Source organism: Entelurus aequoreus, linkage group LG03 (genome assembly GCF_033978785.1).
Source record: "Entelurus aequoreus isolate RoL-2023_Sb linkage group LG03, RoL_Eaeq_v1.1, whole genome shotgun sequence".
NCBI lineage: Eukaryota > Metazoa > Chordata > Actinopteri > Syngnathiformes > Syngnathidae > Entelurus > Entelurus aequoreus.
This window is the reverse complement of record NC_084733.1, coordinates 63,599,739-63,616,645: the sequence shown is the minus strand read 5'-3', so window position 1 is coordinate 63,616,645 and position 16,907 is coordinate 63,599,739. Positions and strand designations below refer to the sequence as shown.

General features: G+C 39.4%; 1 protein-coding gene across 1 annotated transcript in view; it reads right to left on the bottom strand.

Annotated features, from left to right (window-relative positions):
• The window catches only part of LOC133646713 (eukaryotic translation initiation factor 2-alpha kinase 3-like), an 82,437-nt gene extending 65,840 nt beyond the window's left edge, over positions 1-16,597 (bottom strand). Inside the window, exon 1 of the mRNA XM_062042409.1 lies at positions 15,906-16,597. Within this exon, the coding sequence (XP_061898393.1) occupies positions 15,906-16,225 (320 nt within the window). The 5' untranslated portion in view covers positions 16,226-16,597. The remainder of the gene's footprint in view (positions 1-15,905) is intronic.
• Between the last annotated feature and the right edge of the window lie 310 nt (positions 16,598-16,907).

Genomic DNA, 16,907 nt, shown 5'->3' with positions numbered 1-16,907 from the left:
TCTTGCCCAAGGACACAACGGCAGTAACTAGGGTGGCGGAAGCGGGGATCGAACCTGCAACCCTTAAGTTGCTGGCACGGCCGCTCTACCAACCGAGCTATACCTTTATATATATAAAGTTTAGTTTGTTTGTAATCCAAACAAACTAAACTTTGTTTGGATTACATTTTTATTTTATTTTGAGGACTTTTAACATTTTAGATCAGGGGAGTCTAAACTTTTTTCTACCAAGGGCCACATACTGAACAGTTTTTTTAAAAATGCTAAAAAAAATAATTTATATATATATTTTTTTCTTTTAGCATTTATATATATATATATATATATATATATATATATATATATATATATATATATATATATATATATATATATATATATATATATATTTTTTTTTTTTTATTAAATTTTTTAGCATTTTTTAAAAAACTGTTCAGTATGTGGCCCTTGGTAGAAAAAAAAATGTAGACTCCCCTGATCTAAAATATTAGAAGTTCTCAAAATAAAATAAAAATGTAATCCAAACAAAATTTAGTTGGTTAATAAAAAAACAAAATGAAATAATTTGAAAAATTACATCAACCATCATATACACTGTCAAATGTGTAACTGAACATTACTATTTTCTTACAGGCAGAATTTCTGACACTATGTTATGCAGTTACACAATCATATTTTTATTCTATTCTTAAATTGGGGGGTAAAAAGACAGTGAAAATGTAAAAAAACATTTTTAAAAAATCTGTATTATCATTATTATCAGTTTAAACATGTTCAGCTTTTTCCCCCCATTACATGCCAATTTTTTGCTCTTTTTTCTTACATTTTTACTGTTGTTTTTTAAGAGATATGTTGTTATATGGAAACAAACAACTTCGTATCGATATTGGATGGGTATCGCCGATACCAGCCTGAATTGTACAGGTATCGGATCAGTGGTATTGCACATCACAAGTGGAGTTAAGAATCCTGCCTTCTTAAAAGGAAGCAATAAAGAGCATTAGGTCTGATACAATCACACACACTTGTAGTTAAAATCTACCAGACATTGCTTTGTCTGAAAAGGACTCCAGAAGACCACCTCTTATCCAGCAGGGTCACTGCAGAGGGAAGGGTGTGGTTTTTAGGTAGAAAACAGTCTCTCTCCCTCCTTGCGGAAGTCTTCATCCCATGCCTGCTCACACGTGGTCAAATCCAAACTGCGTGGCGCCACACTCTTGGCTGCTGATTGGCTGAGCCGTGGCCCGGTGCCTGGATGCAATTGGTTGTTGCTAAGCAGTGAGGGGAGTGAAAACAAGACAGCGTGGTCCTCCTCGCTACCGGCTAACTCCTTGTTTTTCTTCCCCAACACTCTTCACTCCCTCCCTCTCTTGAGAGAATCCCACCTTTTTTTTTGCCTTTGCCCCACCCAGATTGCTGCAGTGCAGCGGGATGTGTCCTGCTGACTTGTCAAACTAGCCCCTGACCTCATAAATCCACTTTGAGGCATTGATAGCAACTTTTGAAACATGCGAGGCCAGCTTTGAGTCAGGAAGTGAACAACTGCCAACAAAATATCTGACAGAAGAGTTTAAAAGCAGGGGTGCCCAAGGGCCAAATTTGGTCCACTGAAATGATTTGTTTGGCCCGCCAAAGGGTGGCAACTTTATCATTGACATTTAGGTTATTTGGGTGTTCACACTTAAAATCAGAGTCATCACCAATATCCTATATTAATATTGGGTAAGGATTAGGGTTGGGTATCGTTTGAATTCGAATGATTCCGATTCCGATTCTTTGTTTCGATTCCAATTCCTGACGGTTCTCGGTTACGATTCTTTTAAGAGGCAGGGTCAAAAAAAAGTTTAGGATATTTTAAATGAGCTAGCTAACCTACAGTCTTTCTGAATGAAATAGTCTGACATTCTCCATCAATTTTAATTCTATTAACTTTTTATGAACTTTACTATAAATTCCTCACAGGGCTGTTTTCAACTAGAATATAAATATCAAATCTATGAACTTGAATATAAATATTATAAATTATGAATACATTTTCCCAGGGGTACACTTTCCTCAAGAGAGCTTTATTTTTGAAAACCTCATGAAAACACATTTACACACAAGTGTATGATGCTGCAGGAAACCTCATGAAAACACATTTACACACAAGTGTATAATGCTGCAGGAAACCTCATGAAAACACATTTACACACAAGTGTATGATGCTGCAGGAAACCTCATGAAAACACATTTACACACACAAGTGTATGATGCTGCAGGTACTTAAAAATGTTACCGTGCTCCCACTGATGGGCTAACCCGGTGCAGAAAAGCAAATAAACAATAAGAAACAACTTGCAAAACCCAGTCCAGATTAGCAGCAGGTACAGTATAAAATCAGAGACAGTTCTTGTTTAGGAAAATGACCATATCCACCTTCTCAGGCAGGATGCGTGAGCGTTCTGGACAGATAGTGTCTCCTGCTGTGGAAAATACACGTTCGCTGGGTGTGGAAGAAGCTTGAACGCATAAATAGGAGAAAGCTAGATCTGACAGCAAAGGATAAGTCTTTTGTTGGTTCCACCGGACCACCACCATGCAGCAGAGTCGTCAGACATAAGTATCGGTGGAACGTCCTGGTACATCTGCAGCTCTCTCTCCACTCGTTTCTTGATGGACATGGAGCTCTGTTATTTCACGGTTATTTCATTTTTTTTTGTAAAGTAAAGCCACACTTTCGACCGCCGACGCCCGCTATCCATGCTTGAGCTTGATTGACTCGCTCGGCTATGCTAACACTTCCGGCGGTGGGCGCTTCTTCGTTGGTGTTCAGCGGCTTCTTCTTCCGGTTTGGCGGACTGGTATCGAAAATAGGAATCGAAATTTAAACTTTTGAACGATTCCGGGAGAATCGGAAAGTTAGTCCCGGTTCCAATCGATACTCGATACCCAACCCTAGTAAGGATACACAATATTAACATACGATATTGGTGTGATAGTAAACAGCAAAAACAAGTATTGGATGATATAAGTGTGCAAGTAAAATCTCCAATACAAGCAGTCCTGCAGCACGTTTACTTGTGCAAAGCTGAACAGCCAGTTAACATCTAAATGTCCTCCAATAAACACACAAGGTTGGTCTTTTCTTCTATTTTAGTCAAAGTAAAGGCTACTAGGATCTACACAACAGCTAAGCACACAAGCTAAACATTAGTGTTTTTATTGAGCAATATTGCAGTCTAAAACAGCATTTGTCAATATAAACAAATAATCATAGTTGCATATTACTTACACATACCCTATTTTCCGGACTGTAGAGCGCACCAAGATATGAGCCGCACCCACTAAATTTTAGACTAAAAACATATTTTCCATTCATTAGCCGCACCGTAGTCGCAGCTATATACAGTACAGGCCAAAAGTTTGGACACACCTTCTCATTTCAATGTGTTTTCTTTATTTTCATGACTATTTACATTGTAGATTGTTACTGAAGGCATCAAAACTATGACACTGGTGAAGTGAAAACCCTTTCAGGTGACTACCTCTTGAAGCTCATCGAGAGAATGCCAAGAGTGTGCAAAACAGTAATCAGCGCAAAAGGTGGCTATTTTGAAGAAACTAGAATATAAAACATGTTTTTAGTTATTTCACCTTTTTTGTTACGTACATAACACCACATGTGTATTCATAGTTTTGATGCCTTCAGTGACAATCTACAATGTAAATAGTCGTGAAAATAAAGAAAACGCTTTGAATGAAAAGGTGTGTCCAAACTTTTGGCCTGTACTGAACATTGTAAAATTAGTTATTTACACAGAAAGATTCTGTAAATGTTTGTTTTCATACCTTAATTGTTTCCAAACGGTGTCTGTAACACGGCAGTAAAACGGCTGATCAAACAAAACAGAAGTCATCGTAGTTGCCGAAGCTAGCTCTCCAATCAGCTAAACAGACTCAATAACTCCACGGTGACGTTTTGGTGAAATTACTCAGGAATTTGTGAAACTGAAACAATACAAAAAGAATGCCGTTGTAAGTTAATACTAACACAGACACTTGTCAACGTGTTAGCATATTAGCTAATGCTAGCAGCGCCAGCGTCTTTACATTACGATAGCAAGTACAAATTTGCATGAAAACACTCCTACAGACATCACACATGGGACGCTTTAGTAAGTAAGAATTGTTTTACTTATATTGTAAAATATTTCAAACGTCGATTGGAGCGATGGAAGAAGAATTCTTTCAAGCAGAAACGTCACAGACGGTTTTACTTTCAGTTTGAGGCAAAACAAGAAGTACATTTTCAACTTGCAGCACCAGCAGTGAGCGAACTAGTCCAAAAGATGGCGCCATAGCACAAACTATAACACACAAAACACAAAACATTATGGCAATTAGCGGGGAAAAAAATCTAGTAACTAGCCGCATTGTTTTATAAGCCACACGGTTCAAGTGTATGAAAAAAGTAACGGCTTACAGTCTGGAAGTTACTGCACAAATGTCTCCAAGGCATATTAGAAAGTATCCACATCATTTAACTTATTGCATCATAAGTAGGGATGATACTCCAAACCGGTTTTCTCGGTTGTTTGATAAGAAAAGAACCGAGTCCTCGGACTCGAATCCCTTTTTGAGAACCGGTACCCGTTATCGAGACCACTATAGTAAAGAAAAAGAGTTGGTTCTTTATTCGAATCCCTCGGAACGAATCCCGTCCCGACCAGAAATGCTCCGTGGGACATCACAAGAAATGTGTCATGAGGCGCAGATAGGGAAAGCAGGAAAAAAATTTGGACAGGAAAAAGCGCTCCAATGTGTAATAAAGTTAAAAACAAAAGGTATAATCCAATGAATAACTTTACTGAGAGATTTGAGCAGGGTACAAACACATGACGAACACTTTTACGACCAACCGGAAACATAGCAACCAGGCTAGCAACGCACCTCCTTTACGGCAGCTGTCACAACGTTCTTAAAGCAACCGCAGCACATACATATATGACATCTCCCTTTTTTAACTTTCGTTTTTCTTTCCTTGTAAACAAAACAAAATCACACTGTATATGTGTTGTCTGTCTAATTATAAATAATGCAGACGAGGCGTGTTGGCTGAGTTCTTGACGTTTACTTTCACAGCGTGCTCATTCTTAGCTGCCGGGTGACGATATGCAACAACACTTTTCGGGGCTACCGCGCATGCTCGTCACTCCCGTTGCGTGCTGGGTACTGTAGTTGTTATATTCCCTAGCTCATAACATCTTTTCCCATATAAGGAAATAATGTTAACTCAAAGTGTATTTATTTTTTTAGCTTTAACTTTTAATTTGTTTAGCATTGTATCCACATTTGCAAAAAACGTTTCTCTTCATAGAATTTTCTTTCAATTATGAAATAAAGTGCAAAAATGTCAAAGCATCATAACAAACAGTTATGTCAAATAGCAGCAGAAATGCACTTTTTGGAAAGCTGTATTATTTTCAGTTTTGTGCCCAAGGGACCGATTTTATTTAACACTATTATTATTTATACACCTATAGTGGTCACAGAGACAGGTTGTTTTTGTGTTACCGTGTATATTTGTTTTTCTGAAAAAATCCCACTTAATATACTTTGGGTAACAACAGTCAGTATTTATTTATTTTATTCGGGGGGTAACCGTCAATATTTATTTATTTATTAGATTTTATTTTTTTCTTATATAATAAAAGTGAGCTTTTGTTAAACCAAATATTGCATGTTTTTTTCCATATACAACCACCTATCTGGACTCGATAAGAGAATCGATAAGGAATCGGTTCGATAAGAGGATTCGATAATAGGCTCGAACTCGATAATTTCTTATCAAACATCATCCCTAATCATAAGCTTAACTTTCTGAATTACTACGGTGTTGCCAAAAGAAAAATGCCACTCCACTTCAACTTAAAAGACATCCATATGTCCATTCAGACGGTTAATAATAAATCGGTAAGTGTTTTTCATACCTACCACTGTTCTCTGATTAATTTCACTTGACCAAACCTTTTGGAATATCCATCCATCCATTTTCTACCGCTTATTCCCTGAGGGGTCGTGCCACACTAAAAAATAATACATGTATGTATGATCCCTTATGTATGATCCCTGCTGATATTGTACAGCATTAATATTAGTATTGGCCAATTCCCAAGGCTCCGAAGTGAAAAAGTTGTATCGGGACACCCCTACTTAAAATGGCCGTCTTTGGCCCATCGCCCATTGTCTTATGTTCACTTTGGCCCTTGGAGGCAAAAGGTCTGGACACCCCTGGCTTAAAGAATAGAATCGGAGGATAAAAACAAGATGACATAACGAAGGCACAATGAGGACACAGCTGATTAGATAAGAAAACATTATGTAAAGTAGCATGTCAGCTACGTGTGTACCAGAAAACTTTATATCACACTTGACTTTGGCCATTTTGGGGACAGCAGCTATTAATAACAACCGCGGTTACAGCCGGACGATGACTGGAACTAAGGCAGGCAGACAAAATATAAAGAGGAGGAAAAAAGGCCAACGTCAACTCCTCCTCCTCTCCAGACTAACTATAGCCAGACCCATGTGGCCCTCACTCTCAAATGCCGAGGAGCAGCCCCGTCTCTGTCATGCAATTGGCCGACCAGGCGCCCGGCTCGGCTTATTGGCTGTTGCTAAGCAGTAGGCTGCCGGGAGCCGGGGTGAAGAGCACGGAGCCTCACCAGAGCTGTTGCCGCCACGGGCCCCCGAGGGCTGGGGGGCGGGGGGAGCAGGTTCAAATGACACTGCTGTCCTCTCACCTCCCAGTGCTCCCATAGGTGCTGCTGGGCCCCCACGGAGTGCCTGCTGGCAGCGGCACATGCATGATTCACGCACACACACCTGCACATGTAAACACATGGTCTCCGGGGTGGCGTTTGTAACGCACAGAGAAGCGTTTACAGGTGAGGTGACAGCAGCTGGCGTCACAGAGCGATGCTCGATCAAAGCAAACATCTGCAATATTTATAGACGACAGGAAACACATGATGGATGGGGGTGTAGAGGGGGTTAAAAACAACAGAAATATATACAAGCTTGTTTGTTTTCTACTCCAAACACTAACAATAACAGACCAAACACGATAATATGACCCCAAGAGCGCAGACCTCCTCTTCCTCCGGGAAATCAATAGCCTGCACATCAGAGCCAATATTATGGTGGACCTGTTGACGTCAACTCACATTCAAAGCATCACCTTACGCTACCTCACTTGTTAACAACCTTTCCTTTAAGGTGCGCACAGCAAATCTATGCCGCGCACAAAATCAAATCCCATCTGGACTGTAAACTAAATAAACACATAACTATTTATTAGAAGTGTGGGAAAAAATCGATTCAGATTCGAATCGCGATTCTCACGTTGTGCGATTCAGAATCGATTCTCATTTTTTTAAAATCGATTTTTATTTATTCATTTTTTTTAATTAATCAATCCAACAAAACAATACACAGCAATACCATAACAATGCAATCCAATTCCAAAATCAAACCCGACCCAGCAACACTCAGAACTGCACTAAACAGAGCAATTGAGAGGAGACACAAACACGACACAGAACAAACCAAAAGTAGTGAAACAAAAATGATTATCAACAACAGTATCAATATTAGTTGCAATTTCAACATAGCAGTGAGTAAAAATCCTTCATTGACATTATCATTAGACATTTATAAAAAAAAATTAAAAAAAACGAACAATAGTGTCACAGTGGCTTACTACATCTCATAAGCTTGACAACACACTGTGTCCAATATTTTCACAAAGATAAAATAAGTCATATTTTTGGTTCATTTAATAGTTAAAACAAATTTACATTATTGCAATCAGTTGATAAAACATTGTCCTTTACAATTATAAAAGCTTTTTACAAAAATCTACTACACTGCTTGCATGTCAGCAGACTGGGGTAGATCCTGCTGAAATCCTATGTATTGAATGAATAGAGAATCGTTTTGAATCGGGGAAAAATCGTTTTTGAATCGAGAATCTTGTTGAATTGAAAAAAAATTTGATTTTGAATCGGATCGTGACACCAAGAATCGATATTGAATCGAATCGTGGGACACCCAAAGATTCACAGTCCTACTTCTCCTTGTGCAACTTGTGAATGTGCTCTCTGAAAGGGGTAGACATTATTTTCAAAGCTGGACCCCCATCCAGACATACAATATTATACCTCATGAAAACAATATTTTTTAATTATTTTAAAACATAAGTGGGCCAAATCACCAATGTTGGAAAAAAATCTCATGGAAATGACTGCTATCATTTCATTATAACAAGGCATTTAAATTGTTTTGATGTCAGGTATGGCAGCAGTGTGCAAGTCTGATGTTGCTCACATGTGCTCCACTGAATGCTCAGGGAGTTTTTGCGTTTGCACAGACACATGAAAAATTAAGAGGACGGCGTGGCGAAGTTGGTAGAGTGGCTGTGCCAGCAATCGGAGTGTTGCTGGTTACTGGGGTTCAATCCCCACCTTCTACCTTCCTAGTCACGTCCGTTGTGTCCTTGGGCAAGACACTTCACCCTTTGCCTCTGATGGCTGCTGGTTAGCGCCTTGCATGGCAGCTCCCGCCATCAGTGTGTGAATGTGTGTGTGAATGGGTGAATGTGGAAATAGTGTCAAAGCGCTTTGAGTACCTTGAAGGTAGAAAACCCATTTATCATTTATTTAACATTGCCTGTTAGTAAATACACGACCTTGTATTATCAACACTGCTCAACGTTTTTGTCAAAATGTTGCATAAAACCCCTGCCTGTAAACTTGAAAAACTGAGATTTGATAATTTCTATGATCACTATTTCCTATGGCATGAGCCTTTTTCAGTGAGAGCATACAGAAAAAAATTAAAGATGGCAAAGTTGGGGCATTTTGATACATTTTGTACATTTAAGATGCTAAAAGCAATCATCGTAAGTCACTATATGCTCAACTAGGCCTGAATCAATTGTACCGATAAATACTAGGTTTTCAGCAGACAATTTAAAAAAAATAACATCGTTTTTTTTCTCCTCTTGCTCCGGCCTTTTTTTGTACCCGGGAGCTTCCTGTCTTTCCCTTATTTCCTTAGCGGAGATTATCATGACTAGCAAAACATGGATAATGCTAACGCAAATGAGGGCGAGACGTTTCTTCCAAAGAAAAGAACAATGTTGTCAGTGATTTAGATTTGCAGCAACAGACGTGACTGCATGCTGCAAAGTTTGTTTAAAACAGGCAGCAGTACAACAAACTTATTCCAGCATCTGATACGGAAGAGATAAGCAGAGTGCGAGAAATGCAATTTATTACGAGGCGAATAAGAATGTACGAACAGTAGGGGTGTAACGGTAAGTGTATTTGTATTGAACCGTTTCGGTACGGCTGTTACGGTTCGGTTCGGAGGTGTACCGAAGGAGTTTCCACACGGACATATTAAGCAGCGTAACGCTCGTTGTGTAAACAATGCACACCGAGGCACAACACACGGCATGCTAGCAGCTAACGCGCTAAGATAGACTGAGCATACGTCCTCTTTTCATCGGACATGTCCTCTTTTGCGGAGCAGTCAGGACGGAGTTTTAAATGCCTCAAATGTCCGGCATTTTGAGTTAGGGTTGCGTGTATTTTCAATGTACGTTCAGGGTTAAAAAGAAAACAAATTGTGCGCGCAGCAGCATTTGTGAGGGAGGGGCAGAGACAGAGAGAGCGAGAGAGTTATGATAAAAACGCATGCGTCGCCAGGTTCTGCTTTTTATCCATAGATTTATCAGATTTAATTTTTTATTATCTATAGCAGGGGTGTCAATAGTGTGCCCCAAAGGCCATTTGCGGCCCACAGCTAATGTTTTAAAAGGCCCACGGCACATTCAAAAAATACTATTAAAATAAACAAAAACATAACTAAAGTGAAATAAAAAAGCTTAAAGGTGAAATGTAATTTAGAAAAAGTTGCAATGTTGACTAATAAAACAAAGCAGTTTTTTTTCTTTCAAACTGTCATTGCTCAAAACATAATATTGAATCAAAATCAATGTTATTATGAATTATTGACCTATGCAAGGTTCCGATTACTTCACATCAAATATTCCACTAAGAAAAATATTTTTGGTGGAAGATTTTGCAAATTTGGTAAATAAATAACCCAAAAATGTTTTCTTACTGTACCGAAAATGAACCGAACCGTGACCTCTAAACCAAGGTACGTACCGAACCGAAATTTTTGTGTACCGTTACACCCCTAACAAACAGACAACCAACTCCCACTAAAAACCAGCTGTGGTGGATTCATTTACACAAGGTACCACGTATGATGAGAAAAAAGCACTGTGGAAAACGATCACTAATATTTATGTAACGTTATTGCAAGAGGCTGCAATATACAGTACATGGCGAGATAGACTTCATGCTATATCGCCTGCCCCTAATCTCAGTAATTATTAGTTTAATAATAATAATAATAATAATAATACCTAGCTTCGGCTTTCGTAATGCATCGGGTTTTGACAAAAATGTTCGCAAAACCGTGTTTATCGTACATGCGGCTCAACATTGCTTGTAACAATCTAGTATCCTTGCCTGTGTATCATTCCTATAATCCACTCTCCAGACAAAGAATCCCAGCCTGTTTTAATTGAGGTCTGCATAATAATCCAGCATGGGGCCAAAGCAAGTTGCTCCTTTGAAGGTGAGAAACAAGACTCAATTCATGAAAAAAACTTACAGCAAAAGTATACATTTCACATTCTTTTTTTGGTAAAAAAATACAACAAAATTTGGGGTTCTGGAAAGATTACTTAGATTTACATGATGTCTTATGGGGAACATGACTGTTTTTCGTCAGATCTTCGGAACGGATTACTACTGACAACCAGTGTAAATCTAAAGAAAAACATTGTGTGTATATATTGAATCTTTCAACTTCAAAAAAATGTAGTTCAGAAAGATTTGTGCACTTTAATACTTAAAACGGAGTGGAGAGCATGTTGGAAATGTTTAAAAGGGCCCTTTACGTAAAACAAACCTTTCTAACCTGATGGTACCTGCTTATGTGTGTTTGGGACCTGCGCAAGTCCCAAAAATACATTCCTCCAAACAGTGCGTTTGGAATTCGTCAGCCCTGTGACGTCTGCGGATATATCGATATATGGTAGAGGCTTACCAAGAGGTCTTTTTGCGTGAGTTTGCAAATGTATTTAATGTTCGAGCATTTGTAGTCTGAACGCCCTGTTGTTGTTTTAACCAGCACAAGTCACTACACAAACATTCAGCCTCATCTGAAGTAAGAAAAGTGCCTTACTTCTAACTTTTATGAGTCATGGCAACGTACCTTCAACTCGGAAGAAGCCTCTGTGTGCAAAGCACTTTAAAAGAGTCCTGCGCCAGTATAAAGATGGATTTTCCAATATATTACTTTTAATGGTGGACTCAGTGACTACTATTTATGGCAATGGAGGAGACAATGAAACAGGGAGTAAGAACAATAGGTGAGAAATGTGTTAGACACTTTAGCAATGTTAGCTCGGTTTGTTGTGTATCTAGCTTAGCCTTATAATGTAAGTCAACTGTGTCACCGTTACATGTTATGTAGACCACAGTGAAGTGTTTTAAATGTAGAAAATATAACCCCTTTAAGTAAAGCCTGTTTGGGCTGTGCCGTGATTTACATGTTTTTTTTATATTTACATGGCATTAGCAAAGTTCAATGCCAATCCTCAGATGGCAGATGGATGGAAAGCACGTCCACTCCCATGTAAACCTCAGAGGACAACATGAGGTAGCAACATGCATGTGAAGGTAAGACTGTGGGGGAGGCAAAGCAGGAGTAACTATCACAATGAGACACAAAAGAGTGAGCACACACACACACACACACACACACACACACACACACACACACACACACACACACACACACACACACACACACACACATTTTCAGGAAGTGTATGTCCTCATGCCGTATTGATGGGAAAACGATGCACCGCAAAAAGAACATCTCTTGTCAAGTTGTCATAGTGTTCATTAAAACAGAAAAATCTGTCATCTTCTTTGTGCTTGTTGTTGTTCAACATGTTTTTTTATTTAAATTATTCACACCTTCTATGTGGTTTGATCTCAATCATGGATAAGCTTTCCTTTTTTGACTTTTACATGTTGACTACATATATCACTGTTAGCATGCTTGTTGTTGTTGTGGTAGACTTTCTTCCAAATCAAATCACTTGTTTACGGAATCGGTGGACTTTTGAATGATTTTACAACGTATTGATGTTTTGTAGCTTTTGTAACATTTTGAAGCAATGTAGGCACCACAAACTTTACAAAAAGGCAACAGAGGGCAAATCAAGTTTGCTTCCTTATAAAAATCAAAAAAGTTCATATTTTTCTCATTAATCTACACTCAGCACCCCAAAAAAACATAAATGTAGAAATTATTGCAAATGTATTAACAATAAAAATCACATGTACATAAATATACAGACCCTTTGTTCAATACTTAGTAGATGCACCGTTGACAGCAATTACAGCCTCAAGTCTTTTGAAAATACAATACCACAAACTTGGCACACCTATTTTTGCAGCACCCCTCAAGCTCCATCGTCTTTGACCTTTTGGAACGGATTACCGGTGAAGCACTACTTTTAAAAGTATTTTCTGCTCCATAAAATGGATCCTGTTCCCACTCATCAATCAAAGATGCACTAATAAAACATACATCAGAAAGTCGGCGGCAGATGCGAGCTCAGCGTCGAGGTGTGACCACTGACAGGGTGAACGCTGCCAAGGAGCCCGGTGGGGGAATTAGTTGCTTCTATCAGTGCTAACTGCCTGCCTAATGACTTCTGATTTCCTCTTGATGCTGGCGTAGAAGCCACTGGCAGGTGTGCGCTTGTGTGGAGGGAAAACAATGCTTGGCATCAGTGTGAGGCAAATATTTACCTCCTCAAAATACCATGGTATAGGATCTATAGATTAAAGCTCATAAAACCTGGCAGTGTTAAGTGGTTGAAGTGTGGCTCCTGGGGCCTGTAAGCACAACTGACATCTTCTCTTTTGAGCGAGAACCTCATCAATAAGAAGTTGGACAGGAAACTGATTTATCATCAAGAATTAGGAGCAGCGAGTTCATGTCAGAAAAGATTTTGAGCTATGTGCTGGTGGGAAAAGACAGACAAGCGTGTTTAGAGTACTACACACGGAATAATTGAGCAGTGAGGGAAGAATACTTGAAGTATCAGTACTCGTGGCGGGCCATGAGGGAGGGGAACCAGGCGATGGAGGCATGAAACACACACTGCAGCAAACATTCAAATGAGGACAAAATCAATGTCCGAGTTTTGGTTGCGAATAAAAGAGAGTTCAACAGATTTAACGCAAAAGTTACAAATATCAAACAGTAATTGATTGGGCCAGACCCGCCACAGCAAAATAAAAGCCACCACACCTCAAAAACTAGGTTGTTTCTCAGCGAAAACAAATTTAAGTAATATAATGTATGAATGGCTATATATAGGCCCCAATATGGACTGGACTCTCACATTATTGACCGTATCCACTCGGCATCCATCGCACCGGCCACCCAAGGAGGGGCGGGGGGTTCCCTTCCAGGGTTTCACTTTGTTCCCATTGGGTTCAGTTTTTTCAGAGCAAAGGATGTTGTTGTCGCTTGTGCAGCCCTTTGAGACGTTTGTAATTAAGGGCTGTATAAGTAAACTTTGATTGAATGATTGCCTTTTATTTGCATACTACTGACTAGTGATGCACCGAAAAAGACTGATTACCAAAAAGAGCACTGCCAAAACCGGTTGCAAAATGATTTCATACATACATACATATATGTTAATGCTAATTAGTTATAACACCTTTATTTTAAATGTATGTATAACTTTTTTTTTTAGCTTTTTAAAATATATATATATATATATATATATATATATATATATGAATCATCACAGATTCTGCAAATTATAATATTGACTACGCCCCCACCGACGTAGGTATGTTGGCAATTTGGGGTGAACCTTGTCAAATTAAATATAGCCCTTTAAAATGTTTTAGTGGTGTCCAGCATTCATTCATGTCTTAATAGTACCAACAGGTCCAAACCGTAGATCGACTCAGTTCAGTGGTTGACAACAAGGCAGCAACGATTTATCAATTCAATCAATTAATTGGATTAGAAAAACGCTTTGATTTATATTGTGTTGCATGGATTATTCATTTAATGTGTCACGGATAAACTGATTAGAGTAACTAATGAAAATGTATAAAATCCGGACCGCATTGAGTGCCCGAAACTTTAAATAGGCGAACATAGTTTCTGCATGGCTGCTGCAGTAGAGTGTACATGAGAGCGGTGGTGTGTGGGTGCTGAGATCTGTGTGGTGGCAAACAGGGAATAGTTTTTTTTATTAGAAGAAAAGGGTTATGGCAAACAGAAAAGTCCTTGTTCATTTCAAATATTATGTACATGTCATTTTTTTAGGGTGTTTTTAATAATATCGATTTGCTTCACATTGTCATTATGGGGTATTTACTGCAGCATTTTGAGGACAAAAAGTAATGTATTCCATTTTGGAATAAGGCTGTAACACAGGGGTCGGGAACCTTTTTGGCTGAGAGAGCCATGAAAGCCAAATATTTTAAAATGTATTTCCGTGAGAGCCATATAATATTTTTTAACACTGAATACAACTAAATGTGTGCATTTTTAAGTGAGACCAACATTTTTAGAGTATAATAAGTCTCTTATTCTTTTTAATAACATTGTTATTCTGAAGCTAACCAATAATAAATAAAATACTTCTTACCATTAATGTGACTTCTTCAACAGGTGCGGTAGAAAACGGATGGATGGATTAAAATGCATGAGAATGTTTTATATTTTGAACGTTATTTTTAACACTGTGATTACCAGCTGAATTATTCATTACTTATCGTGTTAAGCAATGTCAGCTAAGATTTATCTGAGAGCCAGATGCAGTCATCAAAAGAGCCACATCTGGCTCTAGAGCCATAGGTTCCCTACCCCTGCTGTAACATAACAAAATGTGGAAGAAAGTGAAGCAGATGCACTGTAAATGCATACATTCCATTAAGAATGCAGCTATCCATTAGTTTGTTCGTTTAATCGAGTAATTTGATAAATCACACTTTATAGCCGCAATGCACCTTTTAGGGAAAACAAACAATATGAACGATTTTCTGCTTGCCATATCTTTCATTTACTTCCTAATAAATCACCTTGCAATGTGTACATGAACAAAAAACGAGTGGCCAATAGTGCGGGTGGATCACAGTGCAGCTATGACAAACACTAGATGGGCCCAAGAAGTTCTTTAATGGCCCTAAAATAGACAACCATGAGACATTTATAGCACATAATAGTCCACTTTGTAAGCAAACTAAGTTTCACAAAAAATTAAGTATAGCACCAAAAAAAAATAACATGTTCAGAATAACACACGACAAATTATGACTTTAAATATGAATTACACGTTCCAAAAGCTTTACCGTTTAATAATGTTTTGCTTATTTGTTGTTGTTTTAACTCCCAATCATTTCTAGAGTGACTTCAGACAAATGATGGCATATTTAAAAGAACATAAAAGGTAAATGTTGAGACTTAGTCAACAAACATGTCTGATGGTACACGTGCAGACTTGTTCTGCTAGCTTAAAGGTTACATTTAGCTGGTTTCGAAGATATTAGAATAAAAGCAATTATACCGTGGGTTTAAAAGTGACTGAAGTGATAATAAATGTAAATATTGTGGGATTTGTTGACCGTTTAGCAATTTGGGCCACTTTGTTGTTAGTTTGGGAGGCAGCTTTGAATGAAAAGTGACGTGGAGTGTTTACTAGCTAAACATGACATTAGCCGAGTCCTTACCTCCCCACCGGGACTTCTCCGTTACTTCCTCCCGACGCCTCGTCGGCCTCTCCGGCGTCGTCATCCTCCACCGTCACGTCTGCCGCCGCTATGGCTGGAGCACCGACCACCTTCTCCAGATGGAGCTTCATGACTTCGTCTCCATCGTCCACCGGGGTCGATCCCAAGCCCCGGCCGGCGAGCTGGGGCTCCCTCCTGGCGGCGGCGGCTGTGGAGCCCGGGGTGTGCGAGGACCCAAGCCCGGTGGGCACTTCGAGCAGCAGCAGCAGGAGGACCAGCAAGGAAATGCTCACCTTTCCAAAGTGAAGCCCCCTTTCCATTTGTAAGACTGGCACATTAGTGAGCCATGATATTTACATGCCACTGGCCGTGTGAATGTTAACATGCATAATAAATCATTAAACACGCTAAGGTACAAATGTATAAAAAAAAAGACGCGGCGTGCCCTAAAGTTACCTTGTGTTCAGTTGGCTAAGTAAACACACACCGTCCACCCGCGGTAACGCGCTGTTATTGCCTTTATAGTTGACGCAAGACTTGTCGCCGTTACGCTTTAAGTCCCGCCTTATTTCTAACACACAATTGGACATTCAAAACACGCGTGCCTTAAAAAAGTAATTTGGCACTTTTCATTGGTCGACCAAATGTCGGTCTTGCTGGGTCGCATACTAAGCACAACGCAATTGGACCACCTCCTTGTCAGTCTCGGTGAAGCCCGCCGAAACTGCCGTCCTCAACAACAGTGCGTTTCATTCGCCAAGTTACCCGTCAGTCAAACTGACGCATGCGCACAGGGGCGATTTGCAGGGGCAGTAAAGTCATCCAAGCTCCTGAACGGACTCGGATGTCTCCCGTCTGTCCAATCAAATTGACGATGGGGGTGACTAGCAACGTGATTGGCCGAGAGTTACGACAAGCGCTAACTTAATAGGTGTGTGCTGCTGTCAATCATCGGTGGTCGTCAAGTCGGTCGACGAAAAAGCACCAACGTGGCTGCATTGA